Source organism: Pelobates fuscus, chromosome 10 (assembly GCF_036172605.1).
Source record: "Pelobates fuscus isolate aPelFus1 chromosome 10, aPelFus1.pri, whole genome shotgun sequence".
Taxonomy (NCBI): domain Eukaryota; kingdom Metazoa; phylum Chordata; class Amphibia; order Anura; family Pelobatidae; genus Pelobates; species Pelobates fuscus.
In genome coordinates this window covers 17,970,792-17,988,282 of record NC_086326.1, presented here as the reverse complement: position 1 = coordinate 17,988,282, position 17,491 = coordinate 17,970,792, and the positions used below count along the sequence as shown (strand labels likewise).

Genomic DNA, 17,491 nt, shown 5'->3' with positions numbered 1-17,491 from the left:
GACGCACACATTTACTGACAGACACACACTCAGTGACAGACGCACACACACACTAACACTAACACACTCTAAAACTAACACACTCACTCACTAACACACACAAACACTAACACACACAAACACTAACACACACACACACACTAACACAAACTAACACTAACACACTCACTAACACTAACACACTCACTAACACTAACAACTCACTAACACACTCACTAACACAATCACTCACACTAACACACTCACTAACACACTCACACTAACACACTCACACTAACACTAACACACTCTCTCAATAACACACACTAACACTAACACACACACACACTAATACAAACTAACACTAACACACACTAACACACACACTAACACACTCACTAACACACACTAACACACTCACTAACACACTCACTAACACACTCACTAACACACTCACACTAACACACTCACACTAACACACTCACACTAACACACTCACATTAACACACTCACATTAACACACTCACATTAACACACTCTCACTAACACACTCACTCACTAACACACTCACTAACACACTCACTCACTAACACACTCACTAAAACACTCACTCACTAACACACTCACTAACACTAACACACTCACTAACACACACTCACTAACACACTCTCACTAAACACACTCTCACTAAACACACTCTCACTAAACACACTCTCACTAAACACACTCACACGTTTTTTCTGGGTTTTTTTTTTATTTAATCCCCCCAGCCTCCTTACCTGTGTGAGAGCTGGGGGGAAACTAACACTAACACACACTAACACACACACTAACACACTCACTAACACACACTAACACACTCACTAACACACTCACTAACACACTCACTAACACACTCACACTAACACACTCACACTAACACACTCACATTAACACACTCACATTAACACACTCACATTAACACACTCTCACTAACACACTCACTCACTAACACACTCACTAACACACTCACTCACTAACACACTCACTAAAACACTCACTCACTAACACACTCACTAACACACACTCACTAACACACTCTCACTAAACACACTCTCACTAAACACACTCTCACTAAACACACTCACACGTTTTTTCTGGGTTTTTTTTTTATTTAATCCCCCCAGCCTCCTTACCTGTGTGAGAGCTGGGGGGATTCCCTAGGGTCCAGTGGTGTTGCTGGCCCTGCTGTCACCCGGCTGGCGGGCGCGCGAGGGAGCACTGTCCCCTGAGTGCTCCCTCTTCAGCTCCCTTGCGCGCCGCGTACTGATACCGGAGCCGGAAGATGACGTCATCTTCCAGCCCCGGTTTCAGTGCGGTGCGCGAGGGAGCTGAAGAGGGAGCACTCAGGGGACAGTGCTCCCTCGCGCGTCCGCCAGCCAGCAGGGTGACAGCAGGGCCAGCCTCGGGGGGCCCGGAGGTGGCCGGCTCCTGGGCCCCCCAGCAGAAGAGGCTGGCCCTGTGGGTACATACCGGGTCGCAGGGGCGGCTGGGCCCCCTGGTGGGCCGGGCCCGGTCGCAGCCGCGACCCCTGCGACCCTGGTATGTACGCCACTGGACATGCCTGACAACACAGGGAGAAAGTGCAGAGAATTTAATTCGCAACACTATATATGACCCTGTAACTCTCCAAGACACCATAAAACCTGTACATAGGGGGTACTGTTTTACTCGGGAGACTTCGCTGAACTCAAATATTAGTGTTTCAAAATGGTAAATTGTATTACAACGATGATATTTTAAGTAAAAGTGACGTTTTTTGGCATTTTTTACAAACAGACGACGCTTTTATGGACTATATTATTGTTGTAATATGTTTTACTGTTTTAAAACACTAATATTTGTGTTTAGTGAAGTCTCCCGAGAATAACAGTACCGCCCATGTACAGATTTTATGGTGTTTTGGAAAGTTAGAGAGTCACATATAAGGCTTGCATTTCATTTTTTTGACATTGAAATTTGCCAGATTGGTAATGTTGCCTTTGAGAGCGTATGGTGGCCCAGGAATGAGAATGACCCCCATGATGGCATACCATTTGCAAAAGTAGACAACCCAAGGTATTGCAAGTGGGGTATGTCCAGTCTTTCTTAGTAGTCACTTAGTCACAAACACTGGCCAAATATTAGTTTTTTGCATTTTTCACACAAAAACAAATATGAACTCTAACTTTGGTCAGTGTTTGTGACTAAGTGGCTACTAAAAAAGACTAAACACATCCCACTTTCAATACCTTGGGTTGTCTACTTTTTCAAATGATATGCCATTATGGGGGTATTTCTCATTCCTGGGCTACCACACCGTCTCAAAGGTAACATTACAAATCTGGCGAATTTCAATTTAAAAATGGAACGTTCTATATTTGACCCTGTAACTTTCCAAAACACCATAAAACCTGTTAATAGGGGGTACTGTTGTACTCGTGAGACATCGCTGATTACAAATACGTGCATTTTTTTGCAGTAAAACCAGTACATGACATGTATTAGGACATTCACAGATAAAATGTCAGACAGAAATACAAATTTAAAAAAAATATATTTTCTCACATTTTATTCATAATAAATTATGTTCCATATATGAATAGTTAATGATAAATTAAAGCCCTGTTTCTCCTGAACAAAATGATATATAATAAGTGTGGGTGCACTTAATGTGACCTCGGTGAATTACAGTTGAACAGATATGTAGCGCAAATTCCAGTTTTTGTTTACGTTTTGTTTTTATCAGAGTTTAGTAAATAAACCCCTACAGCTCTCAGAGAATATTACCTAATTATTACTTATTATTGTAATGTTATCACTGAATATGGGATGGCCAAACAACAACCCCAACCATCACCCAACAACACCCACTATGCTTGGCCAGCCACATGGGTGTTGCAGTTTTACATTGTCCCCTATCCCTTTCCTGCAGATCCCTCTCCCCCAGTCTCACACATTGCTCACCAAACAACACTTGCAATGGCTGCACTAGACAGCTCACATGGGTTGTCACCGTGTTCACGTTTCAATAAAGTTGTTGACAAAGGGGGGGGTGATGACGTGTCAGTAGTGGCAAAGCTGAATTGACTGGCAACTTCCGGGTGGTGAGTGTGAGAGGTGCTGCTTTGTGTGTGCAGTTCACGTGGCAGTGTGTGTGTGTGTGGAATGGCATATTTACACAATGTATATTATATGGCAGCTAGAGCATGGGGGTGGGGGGGTTACAATAATGCATGTTTGCATTGATGGGGTTAGTAAGGCAGAGATTATAGGCAACTTCCTGGGTGAAGGTGGGGGGGGGAAGTATTCATACCAATATTCGTAATAACCCCTCTAAGTTAGCATTACAGGGTATAATAGGCCCAGTGTTTTACTGGGCATCTGCATTGCCTGATAGCTGGCACAATGTGTGGCATATCTGCTAAACTCTACATTTAAATAAATTGAAACTGAATGAGGGTAAAACAGCTGATCTGCAAACAATCTCCAGCTCAGCTATAGATACTGTGTAGCTGTTTTAGATACAGTTTTCTTATTTGGATTTTAGATTTCACTATGGTTTTTTCATTTAAGTAAACACCAATGACTTTAGCTGAATTGGAGAATTTATTTTTTTTTCCTGGTCAGCTGGTTTAGCCACATTTTTTTTTTTTTTTTGAATTCTGATTTCAGTTTAATACAGTTTTGGGTTTGCTGAATAGATCTGTTAGGGATTATTCAGCTAAACGTTGAATTTTAAGAAATTAAATCCAAATGGCAGCATGTAGGCTAAAATAGCTGATCAGAGGTTAAAAAATTAAAAAATGTTTGAATCTGCTTATAGCACAATTTGGCAATGTTTGACAAAATTTCGCAATTAATTTCACATTTAATGTGCTAAAATTATTTAATAAACCTACGCCTGTTTATCAATTTTATTAATGATATATATATAATATATATAAGCTTTGCGTTGTTTATTAAATACTATATGTGTGCTTTCATTTCCATTTATAATACAATTTGGAAAACCATCGGATGGTGAAAGCTGGAATATTTTCATTTTTTGAGATGATCAATTTTGTGTTTATTGTTTAATCTCACAAACTAATATTGACTGAATCTCTGTTGATACGCACCATACTCTAGAATAGTGATGGCCAAAAGGTAGATCCACGACTGTTTTAGAATAAATTCGATGATACTTTGCCAGCAAAATCATCATAAAGTTGCTGTATTATGTATGAGAGTTGTCTCATTGTAACTAGAATCATGCTGATTAGAAATTAAGCAAAACACTTCTATTTGCGGTAAAAGTAAAAGAAATTCTGTCTTTGGTTTTTATTATCTCTGTCCAATGCTAGGTGTTCAATTACGCTGGAACTGATCTTTAATATTTAACTGATCTGCCACGCCAGTCTTGCAAAGTGCATTCTGGAAAAAATAGTTAAATGAAAGCTACTTCATAGGGTAGTGCTTATGTTTTTTTATTTTGTTACAGCCACTGTCGGAGGAGGAGGCGGCAATGCTTAACTTCATGACATCACCTCCCCGGGGCAAACTGAGAAAAAGGTGACATGTGGATCTCAGACCCAAAGAGCAACTGACAGAGAAAGGTGTCTATGGCCAGGTAATAACTTAAAGTCCAATTTTAATTAATAGTACGTGTGAACAGCTTATTCCAAAAGGTATCCGTTAATCTCATAACCCTAAATAGAATTAGTGTAAAATAGCATTTGCTGACTCTGGTCAACTGTTACAGGGTTATTCACTAAATTGAGAATTCAAAGGGAATTCAAAGGCCAAAATAGCCGATTCTGGAAATACTCTTTAAGTCGTCTATGCTTCCAGCTCAGCTATTCTGCCCTGAAATTAGAAAATGTCTTTGAATCCACTTTGAATGCTCGCTTTAGTGAATAAGCCTGTTTGTATCTTACACTATAGTTATTTGGCAAGCTGTAGGTGATAATCAGTACTGTCAGGCTTCTATGTTTGCCACGTGGCATGAGATAATTATGGCCTCGTATTGAGATCACATGCAACCAGAGAAAATTAATTGGTCATGGCAGAAATGGCAAAAAACCTTCTGCAGATAATTATCTGCTTTCTTCTGGTAGTAAATTAATTCTGCATATTTTGGATAATGCAATGCACATCCTCCCGACAAACCATGGAACGAATTGTTCCCTGGGAAAGAGAAAAAAAGAGTTTTCGCTTCTATATCCTTTGCTCATTGCAGTGTGTGCGAGCGGTTTTTTTTTTTATTTTATTTAAAAATGTATTTATTTTTTTACAAAAATGCTTTATGTAGATGACTTGATACAGGCTTAGAACAAATATTTCCCATTTAACATATGTTCCATTTAGCTATTATTTCCAATTGGCTCTTTTGGCCTACATTTTGAATTTCCCATTGATTTCCTGACAATACACATCTTAGTGAACACTATAAAAGACATTACTTTGTAAATGTTTAACCCCTTAAGGACCAAACTTCTGGAACAAAAGGGAATCATGACACGTCACACATGTCATGTGTCCTTAAGGGGTTAAATAACTCCATGTAATGTCCAACCAGGGGATATACATGAGGCATTGTCCAAACTTATAAATAAGAATAATTGGACAAAATGTTCTATTTTCCCAGAAGTAGCAAAACAAATGCCTGACTTCCCTTCCATTTGTTCCTTGTTCATTATAAGAATGCCACCCCTGATTCCTGTCAAGCGTTACTTAACCCAAAGTTTCTATCAACAATAACCACTACAATGAGCTGTAGTGTTTTTGGTGCTCGGGGTGTCACTGTCATATCTAGCTCTGTTGTAGATGGTCATTTTAACATGCATATATCCCACCCCCCTTGAATTGTCATGTGTCATTGTGAAGCAGATGATTAGTTATGCAACTGATGCTTAATGTCATGTAAAATCATTTTAAAGCAAAACTGTCAAATCTAAAAAACAAAAAAATCAAACATTAAAAACATTTTTTTCCCCCATCATTTCAAAAGATTGTGTTACTGTTATGTTGCTTGGTTTGTCTTCAATATTGTATACTGACATATTGTATACAGTGTATACTGACATATTGTATGCAGTGTATACTGACATATTGTATGCAGTGTATACTGACATATTGTATGCAGTGTATACTGACATATTGTATGCAGTGTATACTGACATATTGTATGCAGTGTATACTGACATATTGTATGCAGTGTATACTGACATATTGTATGCAGTGTATACTGACATATTGTATGCAGTGTATACTGACATATTGTATGCAGTGTATACTGACATATTGTATGCAGTGTATACTGACATATTGTATGCAGTGTATACTGACATATTGTATGCAGTGTATACTGACATATTGTATGCAGTGTATACTGACATATTGTATGCAGTGTATACTGACATATTGTATGCAGTGTATACTGACATATTGTATGCAGTGTATACTGACATATTGTATGCAGTGTATACTGACATATTGTATGCAGTGTATACTGACATATTGTATGCAGTGTATACTGACATATTGTATGCAGTGTATACTGACATATTGTATGCAGTGTATACTGACATATTGTATGCAGTGTATACTGACATATTGTATGCAGTGTATACTGACATATTGTATGCAGTGTATACTGACATATTGTATGCAGTGTATACTGACATATTGTATGCAGTGTATACTGACATATTGTATGCAGTGTATACTGACATATTGTATGCAGTGTATACTGACATATTGTATGCAGTGTATACTGACATATTGTATGCAGTGTATACTGACATATTGTATGCAGTGTATACTGACATATTGTATGCAGTGTATACTGACATATTGTATGCAGTGTATACTGACATATTGTATGCAGTGTATACTGACATATTGTATGCAGTGTATACTGACATATTGTATGCAGTGTATACTGACATATTGTATGCAGTGTATACTGACATATTGTATGCAGTGTATACTGACATATTGTATGCAGTGTATACTGACATATTGTATGCAGTGTATACTGACATATTGTATGCAGTGTATACTGACATATTGTATGCAGTGTATACTGACATATTGTATGCAGTGTATACTGACATATTGTATGCAGTGTATACTGACATATTGTATGCAGTGTATACTGACATATTGTATGCAGTGTATACAGTGTATACTGACATATTGTGTACAGTGTATACTGACATATTGTATACAGTGTATACTGACATATTGTATGCAGTCTATATTGTATACTGACATATTGTATACAGTGTATACTGACATATTGTATACAGTGTATACTGACATATTGTGTACAGTGTATACTGACATATTGTATACAGTGTATACTGACATATTGTATGCAGTCTATATTGTATACTGACATATTGTATACAGTGTATACTGACATATTGTATACAGTGTATACTGACATATTGTATACAGTGTATACTGACATATTGTATACAGTCTATATTGTATACTGACATATTGTATGCAGTCTATATTGTATACTGACATATTGTATGCAGTGTATACTGACATATTGTATGCAGTGTATACTGACATATTGTATGCAGTGTATACTGACATATTGTATGCAGTGTATACTGACATATTGTATGCAGTGTATACTGACATATTGTATGCAGTGTATACTGACATATTGTATGCAGTGTATACTGACATATTGTATGCAGTGTATACTGACATATTGTATGCAGTGTATACTGACATATTGTATGCAGTGTATACTGACATATTGTATGCAGTGTATACTGACATATTGTATGCAGTGTATACTGACATATTGTATGCAGTGTATACTGACATATTGTATGCAGTGTATACTGACATATTGTATGCAGTGTATACTGACATATTGTATGCAGTGTATACTGACATATTGTATGCAGTGTATACTGACATATTGTATGCAGTGTATACTGACATATTGTATGCAGTGTATACTGACATATTGTATGCAGTGTATACTGACATATTGTATGCAGTGTATACTGACATATTGTATGCAGTGTATACTGACATATTGTATGCAGTGTATACTGACATATTGTATGCAGTGTATACTGACATATTGTATGCAGTGTATACTGACATATTGTATGCAGTGTATACTGACATATTGTATGCAGTGTATACTGACATATTGTATGCAGTGTATACTGACATATTGTATGCAGTGTATACTGACATATTGTATGCAGTGTATACTGACATATTGTATGCAGTGTATACTGACGTATTGTATGCAGTGTATACTGACGTATTGTATGCAGTGTATACTGACGTATTGTATGCAGTGTATACTGACGTATTGTATGCAGTGTATATTGTATGCTGACGTATTGTATGCAGTGTATATTGTATGCTGACGTATTGTATGCAGTCTATATTGTATGCTGACGTATTGTATGCAGTCTATATTGTATGCTGACGTATTGTATGCAGTCTATATTGTATGCTGACGTATTGTATGCAGTGTATATTGTATGCTGACGTATTGTATGCAGTGTATATTGTATGCTGACGTATTGTATGCAGTCTATATTGTATACTGACGTATTGTATGCAGTCTATATTGTATACTGACATATTGTATGCAGTGTTCGCAGGCATTCTGAGTGATCTTCAGTTGGAATAAGTTCTATTATAAGATCACTTTCCCTATAGCTGGCTACACAGATGAATGATGTCCCCGTGACCACCGGGCACGCAGCAGTGTACAGGTGGGCATTTTTCTGTTGCAAATTGATCCATGTGATACTTTCTTCCACTGGACACAGAAGAAAGTAAGAACTAGATCACTTGGCGATACTTGTACCAGAAAACTGCCTGGCTTCCCTGTGCACTTTTAGATAACCGGTAACATGATCGCTCTGAATGCAGAGCAGCCTGGCAAGGGAGAGGGTTCTTGGGTTGGATAACGGCTGATTCTGAACAAAAATCACTCAAAATGGCTTTGCACACTGAGCAAAGAAGGAAGCTGGGTGAGGGAATTCTGCATTTCAGTAGACCTAAAATAAAGTCAAATATAACATTAATCATTAAGGAAAAATAACTTCTAAAATATCTAAAAAGGTAAAAAAAGTTTGTCTACCTTTCAGAACAATGAGAATTGACTAAAGGTGCGCAGTTATGCTATTAGTGTATGTCACAAGCCCACTGTTGCAGAATGAAAACCTGCCTGTATCTTCATAGAAGTTTTATTCTGTGTTTTTCTTTTCTTTCAGAATTAGTTTTTCCTGCCTGTTTCCTGGCTCATGGCACTGCAGCCTGCCATCAGTAACCCAGTTTTCCCGTCAACGTGTGGTTTTACTGAATATTTTAATTGTGGTGTTTATACTGATTGTGGTAATTCTGGCAAATCCTCAGCTTTGGAGTTCCAGAGGAGTTAATGTACGCCAGTTTAGGAGGTTAGTCAAATCATTTTTTTTTTTCCCTACTACTTTTTCTTTGAGGTATGGCTTTGGTGCGCTAATCCTTCACACTTTTTCTCATTATTTATCCAACTCTTCTAATGCTTATTCAGCCTACAGCTTAGCAATGCAGCATAGTCTTTGTAGTTCTGGAAGCGACTCTGATAATGTTTGCCGTCCCCTGCCCTAAATTGTTTTCTGCAAAATATTCCAACATTGTTTTGGGTAAACTGCAAAACATGCCTCCCCTCTAATTTACCAATGTGTTCCTCTCTGTTGAAGGGTTAACACATACCTCATAGATACATTTTATCATTTAAAAATTGGAATAACACATGGCAAAATAGAGAGAAAAGGTTTCATTTTTGTTGTCTTTTTCAAATAAACAAATCTTGTTGACCGTTTTTCCACAACTATGCTGTTATGTCTTCTTATCTGCTCAGATCAAATACAATGAATTCCTTGTTACATCTGCTGATCTCACTTAGTCTGTTTCGTAAGATTTATACGCAGAATGATGTGGTGGTTTTATCTTGCTGCTCCGCGGGAAGTTTGTAAATGTCCGGCAAAGGTAGCTAGAAAACCGGAATAGTTAGAAGCTCAGCACCTGCTGTGTGTAGCAGGGAATAAAAAAAATACTTTGGAACTTAATGTTCCTAAAACTGTCAGGATTATGCACTAAATCATAGACAGGCACTTTCACATTTTAAGCCAACATTGCCCATCTGGAGTAAAATCATAGTTGGAGATTTCCCCCTCCCCACCCCAAATTTAGGAACTTAGGCCTAACATTAAATATTCCCAGGTCAGTTCCCAACAATTTAAAAACAAATTTTCCCTACACTTAATAAGTTAATAATAATCCAATATTTAATATTAGAGAGACAAGACAAAACAAGCTTCCTGATCGTCAGCAGCTTTAAGTTAGTTATTCGAGGTCAGCACATTACCTACCTACATATACTGTCGATCATATTATCTATCCTTGATAGTGGTTGTACTGCCATAGGGATCCAGTCTGAATCAAGTCCTTATTTGTGTGTGTGTGTTTGTTTTTTACATTTTTATTTTTTTGGGTCTTCATTTCCTTCTAAAAGACCTGGGCAAATGTGATATAGAGCAGTTATCCCAGTCCTCAAGGTACCCCAACAATCCTGGATTCAGACATTTTCCCAGTTCAGTTCCAAAGGGTAACTAACAAAACCTGGAACATTTGTGTAATTTGAGGACTGAATTGAATTTTTTTTGTGAAGAAACAAGAGGTATTTATCCTTGTATTTCATATCAAACCGTGACCAGTTGTGGAGATCTTCTCAATCTCAACAATAGATTTTGTTTTTCTTATTCCAAACATAGTTACATGGGCTGAAAAGAGACATGTGTCCATCAAGTTCAGCCTTCCTCACATTTTTTTTTTGCTGTTTATCTAAAAGAAAGCAAAACAAAAAAAAAACAAGTTTGAAGCACTTCCAATTTTGCAACAGACTAGGAAAAAAGAAACATCATCGCTTTTGTTCAGTATTTTCGATACGGAGGTTATGAACTGGTCACACAAAGAGATACACACTGTTAAATAGCCACATATATGTAATATAAGAAACACATTTATTTATTGCCTCTAATTGCATAATGGTATAACTTCCATAAGGTATATTGTAACTAGACATTGGATAAACTCCAATACTTGTAACGTATCTAATAGTTTCTATGTAAATTGTAATGAGGAATAGGTTGAAACGTTAAACAAAGCTTTATTTTATCTGTATATAGTATATTTTATATTCCTGTTTGGATGACAAGTGCTTAATTTGTACAAATAAACGTGATACACACAGGGTTATTCTCTAAACTTAGGATCCAAAGGGAATTTCAAATTTAAGGCAGGTATGCTCTCATTTGAGTTGTTTTTAATGTGAAAATCTCATTTTCGTGAATAATCCCGACTCTGTTCTGGAAACCTATTTCTATTGGTATCAAGCAGAGGTTAATATTCTATATTTCTTGATTATTCTCCAATGTCACTTTCCAGCTGAGCAGTGTTATCATGCCGTTCTGTGCTTTAATTAGACAAGATTCCAGCGTGCCAGGTGTCTGCGTTCACACTGCCCACTTGTGAGCTCCGCAGCTGCCGACAGGGTCAGCCGTTTTAAACTTCCAGATGCTGCCTTCCTTGAGACTTGTTAAAGCAGCCTTAAACTCAGCAGCTGCGATTGCCGAAAGCTCAGGAGATCTGAGCAGAATCTTAAAACATTACACATGATTAAAGTCTCTTGGTAATCAGCCAGTGAAAACAAATAACTCATTAGATTTCAGATCAGTGAATCTGTAAGTCTGCAATTTCATGGTGCAAACATCAAAGCAAAGCATTCATAGAGATGTTAAAGCTCTGTGTACCAGAGAGGCGTGCGACTTGTTTTAACGCAAGGTAATGTTCTCTCCTCCGACCCACTAAGGGGATACATTTATCCGCACTCCTGGTACAATATTTTTAAACATGTGTTTTTTAATCTGCATGGAAATTTCAGTTGTCTCCGTGTATGAATCTTCCAGATGAAACCCAAGCGTTGATACAGTTTAAGCTTATGCTGATAGAATACACAAATCCTGCAGACTGTAAACTGTCAACACTGGACATTCAATATCTTTGCTCAACATCATTTTTGTGTGTTTTGTTTTTAACGTTTGCTGGAAGGACACATTGTAGCATATGTCTGTACCTTGCATCGGTATAAAACATTAACTGTATGTCTTTTTGGTTACAGGTTATAAATGCACGTGACATGAGAAAAAATAAATAAAAGATATATTTTTTTCTTCATCAAGGGAAATTATCATGGAAAAAATATAATTCTGCAGAGTCATAATAACAATAATGCTTTGCATGTGTAACATTTTATTATTTGTTTTTCTACATCCTGTTGTAGGAAACATCACTTTGTCAGCTAAACACTGCAGTGGGAGAGCCATCAGTATAATTTTAAAGGGACACTAAAGCCACACAGACCACTTCATCTTAATAAAGTGGTCTGGGTGCAATGGATCTGTCGTTTTAACCTTGCAATGTAAGGGGAGATAACCCCGAGGGCAATTAAGACTGCTGCCTTGTCAGTCTCATTCTTGAAGTGGAACACTAGGTCCCTTGGAGCACTAATCCGTGCTCTGGCTGGTCTGGGAACACAGAGTCCATCCAGCATCAATACCTTGGCCTCTCGTGATGGCAGCAAGGCCACCAGCAAGCACCTTAGAAAGTGCAGCAGCTCAGCCTCCAGGATGTCCTCCGAGACTCCCCACACCTTCATGTTGTCCCGGCATCTGGTATCTTCCTAGGCTGCAAAGCGGCATTTGTATTTTTGATTTTGCTGTCATAGCTCCTGCACTGCTTGTTAAAGCGACACTATTTGCTGTGTGTTCTTGTTTGAAGAACCCTGCAGTGTTCCAAGGCGACCCATTTGGCCCTGCAGGTCACTGTGGATCATAGATCCATTGTGCAAGATAATTTTTTGTAGTTCCCGCACTATAGACTTTGTCACTGGGGAAGAGTCTGGGCCTGCCGGGTTCTGCTGCGGTAAAGGTAGGCTCTCCTCTTCTGCCTCAAAGGATAGGTCGTCCGAGAAGTTAAAGCAGCCACCAGAGACTTTGGCCCAACTTCGTCATTTGCCTACCGCCACAAATCTCTTATTTTGAGCCCCACACTGGGCTTGTCCGTCCTTTGCTTCTTTGATTTGCGACCCATGAAGGTTAAGCTGTTTAAGGAGTCCCCCAATATACGAAGAGTGTGCAAGAAGGCAAAATAGACAGAATTCTGTTGCTGATTGCAGAAGCTCCAGAATCTTCATTGTAATTTTTTATGGTGGATTATTAAGGCATTTTGAAGAAAAATGGGAAACAACCCTTGGATTCAAAGTACCATTCTTCACTAATACAAAATCAGTTTTTTTATGTTGCAAGCAGAAAATGTTATGGCAACTTTAGATCTAAAGGATGCGTATCTCAACATTCCTATGGCTCAGGAATCCAAAAAAAATCTAAGATTTGCCATAAGAAATTGCAAAAAAGTTTTACATTTTCAAGTTGTGGCTCTTCCCTTTGCCCTCACTAACCCACCCCAAGGTATTCACAAAGAATCTTGTTCCGGTTGCCTCACTTTTGTGAGGAAAATAAATCTTTATAGACTCGTATCTGAACGATTTGGTTCATCAAGGCAGAAACCTTTTTCTAGTTAAAGGATTATCTGAAAATTACTCTGGCTACACACGAAGAACATGGTTGGCTCATCAACTGGGAAAAGTCATGCATCAACCATGTCTTCTTGGACTCAAAATAGATTCAAAAAAGTTACGCATTCTGCTTCCAGATCACAAAAGGTTACGAATCCGGCTATTTCCAGCATTCCAAAATACCGACTTTGTTCCATCAGGCAGGCAATGAGTATTTTGGGGTTGAGCACTTCCACCATTCCAGCACTGAAATGGGCCAATGCCCATATCAGGTCGTTACAAGGAAAAAAATCTGTGTTGCTGGACCAGGAATTTAGACGATCTGGACACAGAGTGCTGCATCTCAGAACACGGCTTAAAAGCCCTAAGTGGGTGGCATGACTTGGATAAAGAGGGGAATGGTGATGTGATTCAGAGGCTCTGCTCTTATCACCTTGTAAAAAGCACAAACAGCATAAAATTGTGGCTGTGCCAGAATCCTGTTAGTGTAGGTTAGAAGCAGGAACAATATGAGCAGCAAACTGCCGCATATAAAGAAGGCTAAGAGTAAAGAATCCTTGGTGGCAACAACCATCACTCCAGTACATGGACTCTGATCTGCTAGCGAAGATGGCACCTGGGAAGTTCAGCAGTTCTCCAATTTGGAGATCAGGGCCCTGAGGCAGAGAAGCGCAGAGCAGAGATAGAAAGTAGTAGATGCTCATAATGAAGTGGTGACTGCTCTAAGATACTGCAGACAATGGTTCTTGAGCTAGAGGCAGGCATAGAGGATCTCTCCAAATGGTCTTGCTGAATCAACTGAGCCTGAGAGGACTACTGGAGCAGGCAAGGCATGCTGACTTGCAGGAACTTGGTTTGCAGCTTCTGCAGCCTATAGCACCTGAAATCTCTGAACCACTCTGGATATTGGACCATGTCCATAAGGCTCTATGGACGCACAGAGTGACTGGGGAACATCTCCGCGATATCATCATCAAATTTCACTACTACCAGACAAAGGAACCAGTTCTCTGACCGAGACATTCTACTACTCTCAAATATCAAGGGCTGCTGGTACAGATGTACCAGGACCTATGCCCTACCACCTTACGATAAAGGAGACTCTGGAGGTCAATAGCAGAGAGCATTATGCCCGTTTCGCCTGGAGATACACTTGTAACATTTTGATGTTTGGCAAAACCATAATTTTGCAACAATCCTCTGACATGCCGAGGTTCCTACGAGCGTTGGATATCCAAGTACCCGATATCTTAGAGGTATACCTAAGGTCTTACCTAAGGTATCCAAACCTGGGAATAGATGTCTGCTGGGCGGACTTAGAATTGGGGCCTCCATTTTACCTTTTGTCAATCTTTCTTTTATTGAAGCATTTTTGATGGGGTACAGAAGAGAAGGAGGGAAAAGTATAGTTTGATTACAGTAGAGGGTTTAAACATTATCCGCTTTAAACTATTACATTTCTGGGATAACGATGCTTCGTTTTTTAAATTGTTAACTTGTCGTTCAGGAACAACATAATATATTCATGAGCACTGCATGACGTGTTGGGATGTCAAAGGAATAGCAAAGTACAATATAATTTCCTAGACATGCAGTTAGTGATATAGCACAATTCAGGCTGGATTCGCTCCAAAAACTACCGAACATATTACAACAGAATATTACCACTGTAGCGTAGCAGACAATCACATAAATTAAGCGGGTATGACCTGCGTATGGACTAAGTGAACTGTAACACGGCTTCCATTGGTGTCTAGCGCCTCCTGCCCCTTAGTATCACCCAGTTAGACGAACGCTTAAACGGTTTGGTTTTGGGCATGTAAACAACATCTACAAATCCGTTGTTAGAGCATGTTAGTGCCCAGAGTATGCAGGGCTAGCAGAGTGACAGTGTCCCATACCAGCGCTTACATGCAGCCTCCATCCAGTTCTCTATCACCCGATGCCGGCTCTGCAAAGGCGATGTGTGACCGACTCTCGGTAGTTGTGGTTAGCTGCAATTCCTGTGTCAGAGAGGGTGTCCCCCCCAGCCCCAGGCTGGAGTGCAGGCCTGCATCTTCGTTCCACAAACTCGGTTGCCTCTGGGGTCCGGGTTTCCTCCTCTTGTGGGAGAGACGGAAGAGCGGGTCGTTGTCTGTCGCTTGCATCTCCGTTTCCTCCGCCGATGTGGATGATGCTTACGGGCTCTATGCCCTACGGCCTGCTGCCCGGGTGGGTAAGGTTGCACTTGGATGGGTAAGTGAGATGGGTTTTTACCCGGGGTTAGTCCCCTCCTTCCCCAGCATTTACAGTTCCGTTTGTCGTTCTTCTGTGGTGGAGGCGTTTTGGGTCGGGTTGCCTGTTGTCTCCCCTTAGGTGAGTCCCAGGGGTGGGACCGGATCGCCTCTGGGCGCCTCAGTAGTGCGGTCGGTGGCTGCGACATTTTCTTCATGCGTGATAGTGTGCCATCCGCCATTTTAGGTGGTCTCGTTAAGGGCCTGCTGATTAGTACGCCCGTGTCATGCTTGTGCGGTCTGCTCGGCTGCGTGCTTTTGGAGCAGATTGCGGACCGGGATAACCCCCACCGGTCCAGGGGGGTGGGCGGAATAGAAATGGGTGCTTGAGAGGGTCGATATCTGGCATTACCATCCAGAAGAGCGGTCGTCTCTTCCTGGCTCCGGCTCAGATAGGCCCCATACACGAATTTCGGGTTTCCGGGCGATTTACGACTCGTTTGTGGCTTCATTCGACGCCCCATGGTGACCCTGATTCGATGGGTGCACTCAGGCTCCAGAACGTGTCCGTTAGCGGGATTTATACCCCCGTTTTCGTCGTTTTTTGTGGGAGCTGATTTACAGCACGTCTGGTCGGCTCGGTGGTTAGGCTCCGCCCCCCATTTTACCTTTTGGCTGGATAAGCCACCAACGGCCCTCATTCGGACAGATCTCCAAGCAATTATCCACTCTATAATTTTATTGGATAGTGTAAGGGAGAAATATGTACTCTTGAGTAACCCTTTGCCAATTACATGAGAAATAAAAAGCTGTTCCCCCGGTTATGGTGGGTAGGAATTTTTCTGCCTTTGAAAAGTTGGAGTTTCAATGTCTGTATCCCCTTTATAGTGATTTCTCATTAACACCATTCAAGGATATAACATGATCCCTCTGCATTAAGACAAACGATTTCTTACGCTCTATTTTGATTAGGGACTATGCCAAACAAGAGCAGATTACGTTGGCTGCTGTCAGAGGGCCTACCTTTTTTAAAATATTGTATAACCATGGACTTATGTTGCTACTATACACTGTGTGCAGAATTATTAGGCAAATGAGTATTTTGACCACATCATCCTCTTTATGCATGTTGTCTTACTCCAAGCTGTATAGGCTCGAAAGCCTACTACCAATTAAGCATATTAGGTGATGTGCATCTCTGTAATGAGAAGGGGTGTGGTCTAATGACATCAACACCCTATATCAGGTGTGCATAATTATTAGGCAACTTCCTTTTCTTTGGCAAAATGGGTCAAAAGAAGGACTTGACAGGCTCAGAAAAGTCAAAAATAGTGAGATATCTTGCAGAGGGATGCAGCACTCTTAAAATTGCAAAGCTTCTGAAGCGTGATCATCGAACAATCAAGCGTTTCATTCAAAATAGTCAACAGGGTCGCAAGAAGCGTGTGGAGAAACCAAGGCGCAAAATAACTGCCCATGAACTGAGAAAAGTCAAGCGTGCAGCTGCCAAGATGCCACTTGCCACCAGTTTGGCCATATTTCAGAGCTGCAACATCACTGGAGTGCCCAAAAGCACAAGGTGTGCAATACTCAGAGACATGGCCAAGGTAAGAAAGGCTGAAAG

At 39.9% G+C, this 17,491-nt stretch overlaps 1 protein-coding gene across 3 annotated transcripts in view; it reads left to right on the top strand.

Annotated features, from left to right (window-relative positions):
• The first annotated feature begins 3,041 nt into the window (after window positions 1-3,041).
• The window catches only part of ENTPD7 (ectonucleoside triphosphate diphosphohydrolase 7), a 48,409-nt gene continuing 33,959 nt past the window's right edge, over window positions 3,042-17,491 (top strand). The window contains exons 1-3 of one of the 3 annotated variants that reach the window (XM_063434923.1): window positions 3,042-3,104; window positions 4,481-4,609; window positions 9,252-9,434. In XM_063434923.1, coding sequence (XP_063290993.1) covers window positions 4,602-4,609; window positions 9,252-9,434 — 191 coding nt within the window. In that variant the 5' untranslated portion in view covers window positions 3,042-3,104; window positions 4,481-4,601. The other 2 variants (XM_063434922.1, XM_063434924.1) reach the window with 2 other exon arrangements.